Here is an 18733-nt window from a genome sequence, read left to right as displayed (position 1 = left end):
GACTTGTTAAAATAGTCATTTTAGGTTTGTTCTTTCACATTCTGGAAGCTGTTGAATGTGTACCTTAGCTTAAAGGTTTGTCTCCTGAAAGTGCACCAACCCACTTCATGACCAAGGCCACTGAGTGTTATCATAGGTCCCTGTGGATGAACAGCTATCAAAGCAAGAGCCTACTTGCAGGGACTGGAAGGATCCAAAACTCCTGGGGGTGCCGTTCTGGTGTTCCTCCCAACACCACATGCACACTGCTTAGGAGGCAGTAAGATGGTAGAGGCAGGGGGTGGAGAAAGAGGCATCAGCCTGAGATCTCTTGCTTGTTCAGCTCTAATCACACCTTAAGGCAAGGGGAAGGAGGCTCTCCTCATGGGCAACAGAGATCCCCAGAGCATGTTAAAGGATTCAAGTGCAATTCCCCCCGGCTAGAACGGCTCCTCTCTACAAAATGTGCCCATCCTATAAGCTTGTTTACCCCTCTACCGCTTCTGCTCTTCCACGGTTTAAAATGGTGACCAGCCAATGTTGAGCCACTTCCTGTAATGTTAAATGCAGTCAAATAGTTGTGTGTGTAATTATAGTCATGGTGAGCTTGCATGGATTTGGGTATCCTGGTCATGGGATGTCAAGTCCCTGACTTGCGTTAAAAGCTAGTGACCCAGCTGATAGGGGAAGGTCAACACACTAATATTGCTTTGCCAAGGTAAGCCAACAAAGTAATGGACAAGACCTTTGGTTCACTTATGTATTTATGAATGGAAAAGTCAATGCAAATTTACTCATTTAAAAAAAACTCAGGTACAAATTACACATACATCATAAGACCACCCATCTTTGATTCACATGGACACCTTAGAGACTCAAATGACTCTCTGGAATAAACTTTTAGTAAAAGTACTCCAGGTAAAAGATTACAACAAATTGGAAGCATCTTGGATTTTTGAAAAAAAAAAGGATAATTCAATACATAAGTTTGTATGCATGCTTTTAAACAAATACTATAGTTTGAGGATGAGCAAGAGTCTAAACAAAGGTAGATGACCAGCACTATCAAACTTTTTGACCAGATTTTTAATGTTAGTCTAACATTGTTGTTAGTTTACCATGCTGCACTGAAGGAAAAAAAGAGAAATGGCACATTTTGAATCATGAGTCATTAAATATTATATACCCTACTTCCCCAGAATATTTAGGCTGGTCATAAAAATCAACAATGCGTAAGTAAATAAGCATAATCAGTAATAAAACAGTTGCTTGTTTTACAAACTCTGCAGAGACAAATGCTTACAGATGAACATTCAATCATACCATTTAAACAGTATGGCCTGAAAGGATGGGCACATCTTTTTTTTAAAAGAGAGCATTAAGACAACTGTTAACCTTTTAGTTACCCTTTGTAAATAATTATGGCATGATTGAATACAAGACCTGACCTGAAGAAAGTACTTTTAATCCGCATAGTGCATGATTGATTCGACATAGTTTCCGGGAAACAGGCCGGTCACTCGGTTGCACACACCTTCATACCAGCCGTCGTCATTCTTCTTTATAACATAAATGATTGCACCCTCCATGAATGACAGCTCATCATCCTTGTCCTTTGTGTAATCATATATGGCAACAACTGGAAATTGGAGACAAACCAAACAAATGAGTCTGGCATGAGCCAGTCTCGTCACACAGTTGCTGGGGGGGGGGGTCTACTCCCCCTTGCTGTTTGAATGATTTCAGAAATCTATCTTGCACATTAACCTGGTATTTAAGTTGAAGCTTCTGTGCACTCTTTGAGAAGCCATAGCTGAAAGGTTGAAGCATACATTTTGCAAGCAGAAGGACAGTCCTGGATATTTCCAGTTAAAAGGCACTCAGGAAACAAACCTGGGAAAGAGCTCACACCTAAAACCTTACATGGAATCAAAGTAGATGGTAAACTGGCTAGACCTATTCAGTTCATGACAATGTTATCTCTAGGCAATAGGAGTACCACCCCCACTTAACAATGCCATAACTTCTACCAACACTTAAGCACGTGTGTGTGTGTGTATACAGTCCCTACTGACAAAAGTACATGGAATACAGTACAGCTTCCTAATGGAGAAAAAGTATCCCCTGCCAACGGAATCAAAACATAGCTTCAGGTCAGGCAATTCCAAATCCTGTTTGATGCTCAATGTACAGCTGGCGCTAATAACAGCACAGCAGTATTTGCAACAATAAACATTCTTATTGAAAAGGATTAAATTAAATTAGTAAATTATTTAGGAGCGCAAGGCAGGTTTCCATGCTCTTTCCTTCAGGAGCAAGATATTGTCAGCCCAGTTTAAAATGAAAGGTGAATGTAAGTTCAGTTTTTATACTGTGCACTTGCATTATGAGCATCTTATAAAAGGCTGCTTTTCTTTGTAAAGGAAGATCTATGGCAGGGATGTCAAATATATGGCCCACGGGCCTTATCAGGCCCATAAGCAACTGGTGCGAAGGAAGGTAGGAGGCTGCCCGGGGGGGGGGGGGAGCGCAGTGCGCATGCTGCAGTTGCCTTGTCCCACCAATAGGTCTCTTTACTTGGTAATAGAAAGACGCTCTACGTTTGCCACTGTAGTCTCTATGGAGACTGCGTTGCTGTCTTAAAAACATACGCATGTGGCCGCTGTTGGCATGCTGGAGGAGGTGGGAGGTAGGTAGATTGGCTGGTTGGTTCCTCCTCACCCGACTCACCCCTTCAGAGTCCACCCAGTGCCCGCTCCCTCCCAGTTCCTTATCCAACAAGCCAGCAGCTCCCACTTGTCCGGGCGCATGTCCTCTTCAGTGCTCCCAGCACCCGCAGCCACTGACAAGCACCTCTTCTGCGGCTGCCTCCCCCCTCCCTTTCTTCCTCTGTTAAGCCTCGGCGAGAGCCAGGCACTGTCCTCGGCTGGCTGGGGAGAAGCAGCTCTTCTGCACTCATCTGGCTGCCTGGCCCTGGCCTCTGCCAACAAGCACCTCTTGGCAAGTGCCTCTCTCCTTCTCACTTTCTTCCTCTGGGGTGGGGAAGATGAGTTCCAGGTACAGCTCTTGGCTGGCCAGAGCCAAGCTGCCCTTTGAGGCTGACTTAACTGGCCAAGTGTTGTTTGAACTTTTCCTGTGAGCGGTGGGCTCACAACCCCTTCAACCCCGGTCCGGATAAGCCTGCCTCATTGCCCAGAGGAGAGAAGACAATGCCCCTGGGGGAGTGCAGACTGCCTTTCCCTGGCACCTGCATTCTCCCGTGCAATTGTTTAAAAAAGCAAAAAAGTGTGCACCCCCAGCATGTATCTAACACCTAGCATAGCACATACTACACCAGGACTTTGCATCACATCCCAGCCAGCATCTTTCTTTCCGTTTTTTTGGGGGGGAGGGGCTACCACCTGTCTTGAGAATTATGGAGAACTCACAACTTCCGGTTTATGGTGACACGCTGACAAGACGCACCACCCGGACCTCCTGGGGGTGCGATCTGCGCACTAGCGGTTGGGGGGGGCGATTGTTCGCTACCCCCCCCCCGGAGCCTTTGTGAAGGGCTCCTAGCCATGGGGCTTTTGAAGGGTGGCCTCTTCACCAGCGTAATGCTAGGGAATTGAGGTGCTCTTCCACCCTGACGGTCCTGCCGCTATGCGTCCGAATGGAACTAGAGCTGCTAACTGGGACAAGCGTTGGAGATAGAGCGTTTAAAACGCATTTTGAGCGAGGTCTTATGACCAACAATGAACAGTGAGTCGAGTGAAAGCGAAATACTGGCAACTTAAAAAGAAAGTGTCCCCCCCCGAGAACGGCGAGAAAAGCTAGTGGGGGAGGGGCCCCTCCCATACACATGAACTAAAAAGCGATTTAGCAAAGGGAGACGGAATTAAAAGCGTTGAAATCTATTTTAAGAACCTTATCAGAGCACGGATAGGCACTGGGTGAATTTCAGAGACTTTAGCAAGTTTTGACAAAAGTAAACAATCCATAAAAATGGCATGGAAAAAAGCGGAGAGAGAGAAACAGGCAAAAGTGAAAGCACCGGGGAGCATGAGCCCACGACCGGAAGAGACCACTGAGTTCTCTAAACTTTTGGTGGACTCTAAATCAGAACTTTCCAACTCAGCAGCTCCAACTGTCTGAAGACGGAGCAAACAGCTGAGAAAGTAAAGGAAATAGATGCCAACTCTAAAAAAGTCAAGAAAAAGGTGCAAATGCTGGAAAGGAAACAAGCTTCGGATGAATCTCAACTTTTACAACTGCAAATGGAGAAAGCTAACCTGGTCCTCCAATTCCAAGGGGTCCCTGAAGTAAAAGACGAGAATCTAAAACAACTTTTGAGCTATGCATTAGCTCCAGTTACAGATTTAAAAGCGGAATACCTCCTAAGTGAAATGGATGTGGTCTATAGGGCCTATTCTGTTTACATCAAGAAAAATAATCTGCCTGGGGAGATAGTGGTTAGATTCTCAAAGAGACACGTGACGGATTCTATCCTGAAAGCAACTACAGGAACACCCCTGAAAATTGGAGGCAACACCATCAGGATTTTAAAAGATATCCCATTTGAAATAAGGAAGAAGAGGAAGAAGTACAAAGACTTAATCCTTTTTTTACAAACAAAGAGCATTTCCTACAGATGGTTAACCCCTGAAGGAGTCATTTTCAAACTGCAGGACAAAAAAAAAATGACTCTGTTTCCAAAGTGCGCGAGTTCCTGAGATTGCAACTGGGAGAACCAGCTGAGGACTCTAAAGAAGAAGATGACAACAAATCTAGGGGTGAACTGGACTCTGAACTGGACTCTGTGCCTTCCAACAAGGATTCTGCTTCAGAAAAGGAGGCGGCTGCCCCTAAATGAGAATACCAATTGAGGATTAGAAAAGATATAGCAAAGTGAAGGCTGAAGGACTCTGAATGGTGCCTTAAAGCATGTGATATAAACGATGCTCTTGGGGGTTGTCTTTAAACAGTTAAAAATGGTTAAAAAGATAAATATTTTAGCTTAATCAACTATGTTCAATGTAATGTAAGCATTTTAGACTAACACTTATACAAGCTGATGTTGGGGGTTTAGTTAGTAGTGGTTTTCTTTCCTTTCTCCTTAGATGTAGATGTTCCCTCCCTATTTTTTCATTGTAGTTTGTAATTTATAGAAAATGCAATAAAAATTCCCTCTGGGGGGCAAAAAAAAAAAGAGAGAATTCTGGAGAACTCAAAAACTTGCCCTCTGTTTTGTGACACTTGGTTGGTCCTAATAGTTACTCTGTGTTCTATGGCTGTTCTTGCACCTTCATGTGGCTATAATCTAACTTCACCAGGAAAGGCGGGGAGAGAGATAAATTCTTTGCCTTTTTCCAGGAGGAAGGGCCATTAATACTGTAAGGGTGTTAATATTTTAAGCATGTCTGTATGTTGAGCAAAAAAATAATATCTTTGATTTTGTTTGCCTGTGTCCTTTATATAAAGCTTATATCTCCGGTATCTGGCATTACATTTTAAGGGCACACATGGCCCAGCCCGACAGAGTGACATTTATGTCAGGTCCAGTCCTCGTAACGAATTAGGTCGACACCTCGATCTGTGTGGAAAACTACAGAACAACAGTTTGTGTACTTATAGTTTGACAATACCATACTGGGAGGCAGCCAACTGGCAAGTCCCCATAGATGCTCAATTCACTGATCTACTTCTCGCTCCTATTTTATGCCTAAGAACTATCTAACCTCTGCAATGGGCTCAGTATTCTAAATATTGATACTCACCACCAGCCGGCCAAACAACACAAACTTGTACTTTCCAGCTCATGGCAAACAATGGCCAGTCCTTCTGCGTGCTTCGGATTTACTATTTTGCGGCACGGAAAGGTCATGTGACAAAGCAGGCTGGGTAGTCTAAAGCAGAAGGGAATGCTAGGGGGTTGGAATTGTTGACTTCAGCCAGAACCTGACTACAAAAACCTGTCATGGGGTGTTGGCTGCAAAAAGCAATTGTCATCTAAAAATAAGCAGTGTGCCATAATTTTCTAAACTGATAAAAAAAATGTAACAAACTTATTGCATTATTTATGAGATATAAAGGCTCTATTTAGTTTTAAAGCAACATGTTCTATGATCGTAGCAACCAGTTAGCATGCGCTTTCACTTATGAAGTATTTAAATAGAGATGTTTGAGTAAAACAAGTTTGGGTTATTTTCTTGATGATTTGACTCTCCTTATTTAAATCAATCCATCCCAATCAGCCACCAACAGGGAAGCAGCTTGTCCTATCCTTGTCTTCCTATATTAGACCAAAGGCTGAACTGCTAAGTAGCAGTTTCTATTGGCTGCTACTGCTTGTACACCCTGATCTTCCAGGGCTCTTTTTGTAGCAGGAACTCCTTTGCATATTAGGTGACACACCCCTAATGTAGCCAATCCTCCAAGAGCTTACAGAGCTCTTCTTACTGGGGCTACTGGAAGCTCTTGGAGGATTGGCTACGTTAGGGGTGTGTCACCTAACATGCAAAGGAGTTCCTCCTACAAAAAGAGCTCTGGCAACGAAATACAGATCACCTCCCCCAAACTATGCTGATATAGTGTCAGGATATTCCACTCTTGGAAAGGAAATTCCAAAGGAATAGTTGTGTGTTTCTACAAGACACCCGTGCTCTAGGGATAAGGCCAGAAAGAAGGAAAGAGGATGCTAATGGCTTTGACGCATCAGAAGTCCTGACATCTGAACAAACTATGCTCTATGAAGGTAGCAGTGTCACTTTCCAGATTAACCACCACATACCTGCAAGGCTAAATCTCCACCTTATTTGGTACACTCTTCTCAGACTAGATTATTAGCAAAGGTTATTTCTTGGAAAGGCAACCTTCAGAAACAAATGATCAACCAAATACGATTTGGAGCTATTTGCCATAATGATGGATTGTGTGCAGCTCTCATTCCAGAACGCCTATGGGGATATTTGAAGATCTATCTCTGTGCTTCATTTGTTCCACAATGGACCTGGACACTAGTGAAAGAACTATTATAGCTTAGTCTAGACAGGAAATTGAGTCCCTCTTATCTGACACTACAGTGATCTATTGGTACCAACCCTCGAAAAACTGGTGCATGCCCACACAAGCCATTCACTACATAGCTGCCTAAGACTACAGTTGCTGCCATCCTGGCCCAGATGAGGGCTGCAGCTGCAAGTGGGTTGGCTATCCCCACACCAGAGTTATACCAGCAACAGGCACCAGGTTGTATCCACCCAGTTTTCTGATTCAATTTCACCTAATTCCATACTCTACTACAGCCACTGTACCGCAAGACTTTTGTCCATGCAGGGTCCCATGATCCATAATACAGTCTTTTGGGTGGTCAAGAGGGACCTCCTCCTCCTCCCCGTCCCATGGGGCATTGCCACAAGCCAGCAGAGTACAGGGGGAGGGTTACAGCTGGATTCCTATAGTGCTGCCACCCTCCTGCTCCTCCCAAGGCAGTTCCTCTTACTACTTCGTCGAAAGGCATTGCAAGCACTTTGAGCATCCTCTCAATAAGCCTCGCAAGAGCCCTGTAAGACAGAGCTGTCTCATTACTCTCCTGCAGCTCAATGGGAGGCGGACGCTGAGACAGCAGCCACTTGCAAAAGGACACCCAGAGAGTTCACAGCAGAGGCTTTAAAAAAAAAAGCCATCAGAGTAGAGCTGGGCAAACAGCAAGGAGTATTTTTTGGAGCAAATATTTTTACCTTTCTCAATATAGTTCTTAGGTGCCCAAGCAGGATCGCCATCGGCATACGGATCATTATACTGCACGACTGCAGCCTCCTCGTCTTCATAATCCACGGGTGGTGGAGGCGGCGGGGGCGGCGAGTCATCAAACATCGGCATCTCGTCTGGCGGAGGAGGCGGAGGCGGAGTCGGACTATCAGCAACTAGAAAAGTCAATGGAAACAGGAGTTCAGTCAGCTTCCTTGCAAACGCAAAGAAATGCATTACCGGGGCAGCACATTTTCTACAGAAAACAAACAGCATGCAGTTACAATACCATGCATGGATTAGAAACAAAATGCGGCGTTATGTTAAACACTACAAATTTACGGCTGTACACGTTACTAGCAGCCACAGACTAGAGAGATGCTACTGTCAAAGCACACACGCCAAGGCAGAAGCTGATCGCTAGCAGGAATCAGAAGGGATATTGGCTCCATTACTTTCTTGCTCCTTGTGCCAAAAAGATATCATAGACGTTCGTATCAGAAAGAAGGTTGCTGAAGGTTGCAGCCCAGCAGTAAAGACGGCATGCTGGTGCTTTCAGGGCTATTCTGTTAGTTTGTTTTTGGTTCTGAGTTAAAAGGAATTCCAGGCAATCAGAGAGCCACTAGTGAGGACAAAAATTCTGGCTCCCACGGTTGCACAGTGATAAAAGGAAGACAAGGGAATCTGCATCACCGCCTGAAGACCAAGTAACAGAAGACAACGGAAGGTGCAGAGAGCCCACCCTGCAAGGTTCAGGGGACTTCGCTACAATTCTGCAATTTGAACGACAGGTTTTCTGTGGCTACAGTTCAAGCAAGACTGTGTATCCTCCTTCAAGTATCACAACAGCTATCTAATTAGAGCTCCTCTCCCCGCCCCCTCTTAAAGTGACCAGTAAAGCATTTTGAAGGCTCATGCTCAGAAGGATAAAAATTTAAGTCCACCTGATCAAAAAATCCACCTATATTTATACGCACATACACACACACACAAATCTCAAATGTATTTGTATTAAGCATAGCATATGATGTCATGAATGCCAGTAGGGTATGGACACTAGACTGAGGGGTCAAAGTGAAGCATTTTAAAGGCCTGATTATACAAACGGAGAGAAGCCAGGTATGTGTTTAATTCTATCACTAAAATCAATGGCCCTTTAACAGTGTACCTTTGATACTTCTTAATCCTGTTCAGTTTTCTGTTTCCCCCCCCCAAGTCAGTTAACAGCTGTTCCAGACTCCTTTCTATATACATAGTACTCTGAATCCTATTCAATCTAGAACCTAAATCTAGCTCAACATCTGAATTCAGCTAAGTGCAAAGTAGTGCATGTTTGTGTGCGTGTGTGTGTGTGTGGGGGGGGGTTCTGTGGAAGATGGTTAGAAGATAACCAGTGAAGTTCAGTGGGAATTCTTCTACCACAAGCTCTCTTGAATTGTCACAAGAAATAACTATTTCAGTGCAAAATAAAGAGCTATTCCTGGTGGCCTGCACCCTAGATGTTATGGCCCTGATCCATTTAACAATAAACAGGCATGCACACAAACAAAATGGACTGGATCCATTTTGTACGGGAATAGCAAAGGGGCTGTAAGAAAAACTATTTTCCATTAAGTTTCTTTAGCTTCAGAGGAAAAAAGAATGCTATTAAGAATCAAGTATCTCAGTTAATGGAAATATTTGTGCATAAAACCACACCTGGTTTTATTGAATGGTGTTTTTTTAAAAAAAACACTAGAAACCAATGAAACCTTTCTAATAACAACTATAACTCAGCTATAGCATGTAGCTGTAAGCACATACCTGGCTTACAACCCCCCCAAAAAACTCAGGTTAACATAACTGAGAAGACCAGAAGAAGCCATACAGTAAAACTAATGCCTCCATTCCCTCCATTGAATGAGTGAAATTTTAACTGCTTAATTTCAACACGGCATTAACAGCTTCAGTTTGTTTTCTATTTATTAAGTGTTTTAAGATACTGTAGGAAGAAATGTGGGACTGGCTGGATTAATCCGAAACATGAAATGGATGCCTTCATACATAACTGCTCCTTAAGAGTAGAGCAGAGCCACAGTCAATTTCAGGTTTGCATATGAATTTAACATGAGCCAGTAAGACTCTCTTTGCTGCTCTGAATGCTGGAATCAGCTTCAGGAAGCTCCGGAGAAGTTTAACCCATCTATGACAGGGACACATTACTGTCAAAAAGAGGGCAGGAGGCTTCTCAAGGTATGCAAAGATTTCACCATCGCCAAAAGCAGAGTCCCATGGCACCTTAGAGACCAACCAGATTTACATGGTATAAGCTTTCGAGAGTAAGATCACGCTGGAATCAATATCTGACAAAGGAATTTGACTCTCGAAAGCTTATACCCCAGCCCTGACTTGCATAGCGCAGACAAGCCCGATCTCGTCAGATCTCAGAAGCTAAGCTGGGTCGACTCTGGGAAGTGCTTGGATGGGAGACCTCCTCGGAATACCAGAGGTGGGAGGCAGGGGCAGGCTTTATTCAGCCACCTCTCTGAATATCCGCCAGGCCCCCAGTAGAGGTCAGTCACCAGAGGTCTCCATGGCTTCCAGGTGCACACACTCACACAAGAAAAAAAAATACAATAAATACCCCCCTGCATGGGCCAAAAAAAGCTTATACCTTGTTGCTCTCTAAAGTGCTGCTGGACTCAAAACTTGCTCAATCAACACTGTCCATCTAAAAGTGTGCTGACCCCCTGTTACCAACTTAGTAGCTGCAGAGGAGAAAGAGGTGCCTGTAGCAAGACTCTGTGGTAATGCCCTCCTGCCCCTCTCAGAGGCCCTCAACGAAAACTAATTTGTGACCAGGATTCTAAGGTTCAGTTCAATATGGCTTCATCCGGGTTAAGAATCCTAGTAGCAAGGAAGGACGGTTGTTCAGGGGGTTGACTTTTAGGCACCTTGACTAACTGCAGTTAGTTGAAGACTTGCCACCTTCAGTCTCGGCAAGGTGAGACAGGAGAAGGGAGAAAATGCACAAGCCCAAACATCTAATGACCTCTGTGCCAGTCACAAACAAACGGGCATTTGTTTGCGATGTCTGATGCAGCATAACTCTTGCTATGATTCGAGAGCCATTACCGTTGTTTTATTGTATCACGGTGCCTATTTATGCCCTACATAGCACTGTGATACAACTAGCGTATTTCCCACGCACTTCTAAAAACAACGTATACATGTAGTTTTTAATGTGCTGTTTTTACATCATCTCTCCTAGTTCAAGCGGTTTTCCCTATTGCTCCCCAGGCAAGTGGCGCACAAATGACTTCAGCCAGCACCTAAGTGCATCAACAACTTGCAGGTAACGAGCTGAGGGCCGACTGAGAAGTGATGTTAGGCATGATAGAAAGGACTGCCCCGCTATTGTGTCTGACCACCTTTATGTTTAAATCAGCCCCCCCAGCCTCTAGTGCACAGCATTAACATGCCAGTAAAGATCCCTGGAATGCTAATGCTGTACTGTGTACAGGAGAGGCATCAAGAAGCCCTCCACAAGAGACACCTGATGGTTAAGGTTTTCCTGCATGGCTCAGATCACACAAACTAGTCCTAAACGCACCCCCCCCCCGCCTACATGTTGCCTGCAAATCACAAATTAAAAGGATTCTAAGTTATTACATCTGTACTTGGGACATTTTGTTTGATGCCCTTTCATATTTTCTCATAAATCTTTGAGCTGCAGTTTGGATCCAACCAGCTTTTCATCTGGTCAAAAAAAGGAAGGCGAGGTGACCAGCAATAAAGGCTACGCTGAGGACCCTGGGACCTGCCCACATAAATGTTGTGAGGGACTGGAGCTGTAGTAAGGAGGCAACTTGGGCAAGATCATAAGGAAATACTGGCTGGATCCATCCCAGTGAGTCAACGGGGTATATGCATACCTTAAACTAGTTTTCAAATTTCCTTCGTTCAAAACCATTGTGGGGATTACTGGAAGAGCATTTGAAAATGGAACTTGCCTACGGCACATTCCTGTTCCATTTGTTTTATTTAAACTAGTGTCCTGCTAACTCTGTAGACTGCATTTTGGACTCTCCCCCAAAAAAATCAACTTTTGGATAGAAAGTTAAGAGACGCATGGATTGTGGCAAAATGATCAGTAAGAACCAATGCTAATTTTTTTATGCTTGAAACTAAACCGAGGAGAAGGTGCTCTTCTGTTCCAAGTTGGGCCTAGAATACAAAATGGAATTAGCATCTCAAGTTTGGACACCGATAAGGAAAAGGGGGGGAAAAAACAGAGAAAGGAGTCTGATTGGCCAGCCATGCATGCTAGAAGAGAGAATCAGCTCTACTCGTTGGAGAAGCTGAGCGGCCAAACTTACTGTTTTCCTGAACCCTGGCCACGAAGCCTGTGAGAGGTATCTGTGGAGTCAACTGAGGCATAGGGGGAGGGGGCGGAGCAATAGAAACTGGAAGCAACAGACACCATAATAGGGAAGTAAAAACATACAGGAAAAAAAGGAAAACAAACAAACAAAAGCAGCTGTCAGTAACAATGGACTACAAAACAAGATATGCAATGAACAACAGAAACCAACACGGCAGGACCTCCTTCAAGTTTGCGTTCCCAATAACACAATCATCACCAAGCCCAATTTTTAGCCAACTTGCAACTCCCCGGAAAAGGAAAAAGGAACCAAAAAACCCCCCCTAAGGATTCCAGTTAAAAAATAGCTTCCTACTTCCTTGATCTAACCGAGTTCCTTAAGAATGAATTCCTTAAGAATGCTGTTTTCAGCTTTAAAATCCAGATGTTTCAAAGTCTTACAGTAAAGCTCCAGATCCTGTTGATCCATCTTTGCCAGCTGAGGTGGTTTCCTCTCACCAAAGGCGCCTCCCAGACACCCTTGCTAACAGAAGGGATCCACAGGGATCGACTCAAAGTTGCAGGGTGAGGCTGGGAACTTGTGATTATTATTTTTTTAACTCACTGAAGCAGATCTTGCTGTAAAATCACAGGAGAAAGGGAAGGAAGGAATATGGGAGGGATCATAGTTTGCAGAGTCATGAAACACAAAAATCAGGGAACTGGCAATGGTTTCACGATTGGCCCTCAAACCATAAATGTTTTCTTCCAGCTGATTTCTGAGTGAAACCTGGATTGTGGAGGGTGATCACGTGGAGGCTGCCGCCAGGTGGAATACCCAGCCTTTCCGCCTAAGATAGGGCTTCTTGCTTGTCTTATTGTTTCTGTGACTTACAGAATACCTTGATAATGGCTTTTAGAACAGTGATTGATTTTAATAGATGGTGTGTGTGTGTGTTATTCTACCTCCGACAATTTAACATGAAAGGATACTTGCATTAAAAAGTTGGCTTATCCCTCAAAATAGCCTTGCCTCAACTAATCAGGCAAGCCAGAGTATTTCACAGGATGTATTTATTGCCCACTATTGGCATTCCAGTGACATCAAAATGACAAAGGACAACGCTTCCTGGCTTTCAAGCTTCATAAATAATTACTCCAGCATTCTGAACACTCAGCCTTCAAGAACCGTACATAAAAACTTTGCACTTTCAACAGGCATCAAAGGGGAAAAGGCCTCGCGCTGTTGACCTGGCAACGGAGAGACTCTCAGAGAACCAATAACTAGATTTTAAGGGCAGCCAGTGCCTTCTGGTGTAAAATGTGACAACAGCATATGTCACACAACACTAAAGGATTCAGTTTTAGAGTGGCCTCTATGATAGCTTCTATTCATAGATCAAATTGCCTACCTTCCTTTGAGTTATGAAGATTGGCTTTAAAAAGGGATTAGACAGATTAGTAATGGGGAAAAGGTCTATCAATGACTACTAGCCGTGATGACTAAAGGTAACCTCTGAATACCAACACTAGGGGGCAGCATCATGGGGAGTGTATCAAACCGGCTTTTTTCAGCAGGGAAACAGGGTGGAATCGCAAGTTTGAAACAGGTTCTGCACTTTGAAGTATGCACTAATCTTAAACAAAACCATAATTCAGTCTTTACAAATAAATTCTAGCACTTCGGTCACTTCAGAGCAACCTAGCTTTCCCATATATCAATGTAACTTTAGTGGTCTGCTTTGTACAAATTTTGTCTAAATTTTTTCTCTCTGTCCCTCTTGCATATACATGTACCTGTGTAATAGAAAGTGTATTTGCTTGCTGGCAATAAAAAAATGCAGACCAATCAAAGTGGGAAATGAGAAAATCATACATTTTTACAAGGATAAAGACAAATTAAAATTAGAGGGATTTTTTTTTAAGTACGGCAGGCAATGTGCGTTTAGAACTTGTGCCCCTGTTCAAATAGTGCCTGAATGTTAAAGCATGACACTGCAACAAACCTCACACAATTTGGACACTTAATGAGGTTGCGCTGACTGAAAGTGACACAGTTGCTTCCTTTTACAGTCATACATCCCTGGCTGTAGTTTTTCCTTAAAAGGCTCTCTGCCCACTAGCTTATTGACTATTTCTCAAAACTGCACTGGTTACTTCATTGTAACTATGAGACTGTTGCAAATGAGACTGAAATGAAGTAAGACTAATAAAGAAAGAAAAAAAGCCTGGAGTTTTTCCATGCAATTTCCTCTGCAGTGAATAACCATCTGTGTAAAATGGAACAGGGATAATTACTCCTGCTTTAAACACCACTTCTTTCAAATGACTCCTTGTAGATTTCCACCTGAGGACAGGCTTGTGCGGGTTCCCCACTGCTGGTGTGGCTGCCGATAAAACGCAGCAGCAACAGCAGGGCTTCCAAATGGCAGGTTTCCCTACCCCGGTTCCCTGCAGGGGTCCCCGCTTTCTCCCAGACCTTTTCAATTTTATTTAAAAATTAGCAATTTAATATTATTATACATACTGATATAACATTATCAATATATCAGAATCTCTGGCCCTTTTCATTGCAGAGCTGTGCCTTCCTGTTTTTATCCCTGCAACAAAAGGGGCCACAGACTTTATTTAAATTTAAAGCTGAGAATTAAGAGAACCTGAAACAGTGTTATATTGATATGATATTAAATTGCCGATTTAAAAAGGCCCTCAGTGGCAGGGGGAGGAAGTGTCCGCTGTGGGGATAGGCTCAGGGGAAATGGCTGTAATGCAGTTGTGAAAACCTGAACTTTCCTGCCCACATACCATTCATCCAGGCTTTACTGAGATCTGTCCCAAAACTCTGCAGCAAAGCAGGCTTCAGAAAGATCGGGGGAAAGCTGGGGAAAGCTGGAAGATGCACGAATGCACCATGATGGTGTGGGGAAGAAGGGAAATAAAACTTCCCAACAACACAGAATCGAGGGCAAATAACCCATGTAAAGAAATGGCCCTTGTTCGGTTAGATATATAGGCTTGGATCCAAGCTGAAGCCTTTTCACTGAAAGAGGGTATCTCCGATTTCCACCAGCTCCACCCCTCCCTCCAGCTGTAGTCCTGTGGGTCGCACTTAACACTCTCCTGGAAGCTCCCACCCCCAACATTCAGGAACAGCTTTGGGAGGAAGCCCCGATAACTGCAAGAGAGAAGAGATAGGAAAGCCCCACTGCACAAGTGGAATTCCACTGGCACCTGTTTAGGACCCAAGCTATCGTGTATATTGCCCTTACTGGATCACTAATAACACAAAAAAACCAAGCCACCTTCAAAATCAGTTTGCACAGGAGCTCTGTGCTCTGCAGTAACCCAGGAAGCTTACTTGAATTTTGGGAATAGAGAGGCCCGCCGTTAACATGAGGTTGAGCAGAAAATGGAGCCGTCACAGAAGGATTCCGCCTAAATCCACCAGAAGAGGTCGAAGAAGTAGTAGAGTTGTGTCGGGAAATCTGCCTGGTCATTGTGCCATACTGGGAACCAGGGGCTGACCCAGGAGCAGCTGAAAAGCAGGAGCCAAATGGAACCAAACAAGAAGACTTAAACAAACAAACAGAAAACCCCAATTCTTAAGACAGAGGGCAGAAAACCAGGGGAGAAATGTTAAGACCACCACGGCACAGCACACTCATGAAAGCCAAATCCCCAGTAGTACTGACAGTCCACAGAGCAGAAGATTGGAAAAAGAGGCCACTGGAAATATGATGGGAGGAGGAGAGTTCCATCCTGACTTATATATATGCTTTTCTTAGGACTTTAACAGAGATAATGATTTTAAAAATATAAACACTGACAAAAACCAACCCTTGAGGTGTTCAGAGATACCACAGCCACTTATCTGCTGCAAGAGAAGTCCTTTTACAGGGAATTAATTGAACAAATATAGCAGCAATAGTTTCTAAATAATCAAGGGAAAAGAAAATAAAATACGATGGAAACAATTTCTTGGAATTTGCTATAAAAACTATTATCTGTCAGAAATTCATCAAGCTTTTATTTTTCAGTAGCAGGGACCCTGCAGGATGAAGACGTCTTCAAGAGTCACACAGATAAGTTCAGCCTCTTATTCAAACAATGAACTCCCAACGATTAAAAAAAGGAGAGGAGGTTCCTGAACTCTTCTCATCTACAAGAAGAGGCAGGCAGTCCGGCAGAGAACTCTCAACATTAACAAATTAGAGCCATCCGTAGCCTTCCGTACTAATCCAAAATGTCTCAGTGTTGGTTATTTGCTAAGTTTCACATCGTGAAAGATAAAAAAAAAAACCAAAACAGGAATTTGCACCTAGAAAGCGCTATATAAACAACGAAGATAATCGGCTGTTGTGTCTATTCACAGTTCTGCTTCGTAGCTGAGATGATATAACACTTAATGCTTTCGATCCAAAAATGGAGCTATGTCGCTTGTAGCTCATTTGCTAATGCAAAAGTTCTTTCCAGTGTTAAGGCAGTTACAGTGCTGAAATAAAATGTTGTCACTTACACACCTGTGTTGGTGGGTACAAATATATTATCAACATACTATATTATTGTTCAAAATCTAGTTCACAATATGGAACTAAAGACAAAGTTTGCAAGTCTTTTCTGGGTCAAAGCCTCTCAAGTTAGTAGACAAAATGCAGTCTACTGCTATCTACCTGCACAATAGACTGCATCGTCTATTGTACAGGTAGATCACGAACAACTTAAACATTTATTTTTACATCGGCAGTACACACCAGTTTGCGTAGAGCCATTTCTGCTTTTAATGTCTGGGAAACCAAATAGTGCCAAAGACCAACGGAAATTTCGTCTTTCCACAGAACCATCTTGGAGACCATTAGACTCCTTTCACTTCCAGTACCCATGTAGGCAATGCCCTGTGTCGTTTAATTGAATTCTGCATCCTGTATTGTGATCTGTGGCAAGCCTTTGGACTACCGGGTAAGAGACTGAGGACATATAAGAACATAAATACAGAGGATCACTGGTCAGGTATGCCCTAGATATCCTGAATGTACACTCCTGTTTTGTAAATGACACACAAGAGTAGACCACAGGACTTTAGATAAAAAGAAGGATAAATAACGAGTGGAGTCAGCCCTACTCTGATAAATTTGAAAAATATGCTTTGCATGCAAATAATATACTTTGCACAAATTTGATCCAAGTTTAAGTTTGCAATAAGTCTTATTAAAAAGACCTCCGGTAGTAGGGCTGGAGAAGACCTGTCTGATACCTGGGAGAATTGCTGTGCCACAGTAGACAATACTAGACCAGACGGAACAAGAATCTTGCTTAATGAAAGGCAGATTCATTCATTTATATCTAACCTTCAGAGGCTTTCACCACAAATATTAGCTGTGATTAGATTGGTTAAATCCCCAACTTGTCAGGGGTCTACCACGTCAACAGAATGAATAAAGTCATTAGATGGAAAAGGGTTACTGCAAATACACTTATTCCAGCACTCTCAAAAGGTCTCACCTATCATACTGCCAGTCACGAGAGGCGGGGGCATTGGTGGTGCTGGTGGTGCTTCAGGAGGAGGAGGAACAAATATTTGTGCTAATAAAATAGTTGAGATTGCCAAGTTAGGCCCCAGTTTAGAGCAGAAACATTTTTGTTTTGACAATGTAGTAATTCAAATTCCAGCTTACAAAACGGTGCTGGTTGTTTGTGAACAGGTAAAGAACGGATCACCCACTATGACTGGGCCAGTGTGTGTGCTAACGGAAACACACTGCAGCAGGTATTATTATTTTTTTACTACATTGCCTTCTGATTTTGTAATCCACTTTTGAATCTCAATTAAAACGTTGGGCTATAAACAAACAAACAAGCTTTACAACTCAGTAAGGGCGAAATGAAGGACTAGACCAAGAAGGCGATTCAACAGCAGCAGCCGCCAGAGTTTCAGGTCAAACCGAACTCACCACTTCTCTCCTGTTCTGAGTAAGTGGTATACTACCACTACACTGATGTAGTTTCTATTGGTCTTAAAAAGGAAGTGAATATCGTAATTGTCCCTAAGAATTTTGACCGCTACATCCATATTTAGAGGAATCCCAGATGACGGCTAATTCAGCAGCACTTGCAACCATGCTTGGTTGGGTCCTACTACTTTAGTTCATCAGTACCCATGTGTTCCTCTAGTACAGTGGTGGCGAACCTATGGCACGGGTGCCAGAGGTGGCACTCAGAGCCCTCTCTGTGGGCACGCGTGCCATCGCCCCAGCCAGGCCCAGACCATCATTAAAGTGTCAAATTCTCTGCCAAATAATTTTAAGTAAATGAAAGCATTTGGGATTGCTTTCCTTAAGTTTGTTTGGATTGTCTTAAGTTAATGTAGAAATAAAGTTTCTAAAGTAAAACCTCGGTATTCAGGTTAAATTGCCGTGTTGGCACTTTACGATAAATAAGTGGGTTTTGGGTCGCAGTTTGGGCACTCGGTCTCTAAAAGGTTCGCCATCATGGCTCTAGTACAAGGCATCTTTCACTGAATAAGACATTGCACCTTGCGCCAAAGAAGCACACATGAAGCTGCCTTAGACCGAAATCAGACCATGGGCCCATCTACTCAGACCAGCAGCAGCTCTTCAGGGTGTTAAATAAAGAAGAAGAAGAAGACGAAGACGAAGAAGACGAAGAAGACGAAGAAGACGACGA

General features: G+C 43.3%; 1 protein-coding gene across 9 annotated transcripts in view; it reads right to left on the bottom strand.

Moving 5' to 3' along the window:
- Positions 1-6: 6 nt before the first annotated feature.
- Positions 7-18733, bottom strand: part of ABI1 (abl interactor 1) — a 140498-nt gene continuing 121771 nt past the window's right edge. For 2 of the 9 annotated variants that reach the window (XM_015414310.1, XM_015414303.1), the window contains 5 exons: positions 17552-17632; positions 15411-15587; positions 12069-12155; positions 7701-7886; positions 7-1618 (listed from right to left, as the gene is read on the bottom strand). In XM_015414310.1, coding sequence (XP_015269796.1) covers positions 1443-1618; positions 7701-7886; positions 12069-12155; positions 15411-15587; positions 17552-17632 — 707 coding nt within the window. In that variant the 3' untranslated portion in view covers positions 7-1442. The remainder of the gene's footprint in view (positions 1619-7700; positions 7887-12068; positions 12156-15410; positions 15588-17551; positions 17633-18733) is intronic. The other 7 variants (XM_015414304.1, XM_015414306.1, XM_015414311.1 and 4 more) reach the window with 4 other exon arrangements.

This window comes from Gekko japonicus, unplaced genomic scaffold, assembly GCF_001447785.1.
Source record: "Gekko japonicus isolate JY-2015 unplaced genomic scaffold, Gekko_japonicus_V1.1 scaffold80, whole genome shotgun sequence".
Taxonomy (NCBI): domain Eukaryota; kingdom Metazoa; phylum Chordata; class Lepidosauria; order Squamata; family Gekkonidae; genus Gekko; species Gekko japonicus.
This window is presented reverse-complemented; position numbering and strand designations above follow the sequence as displayed.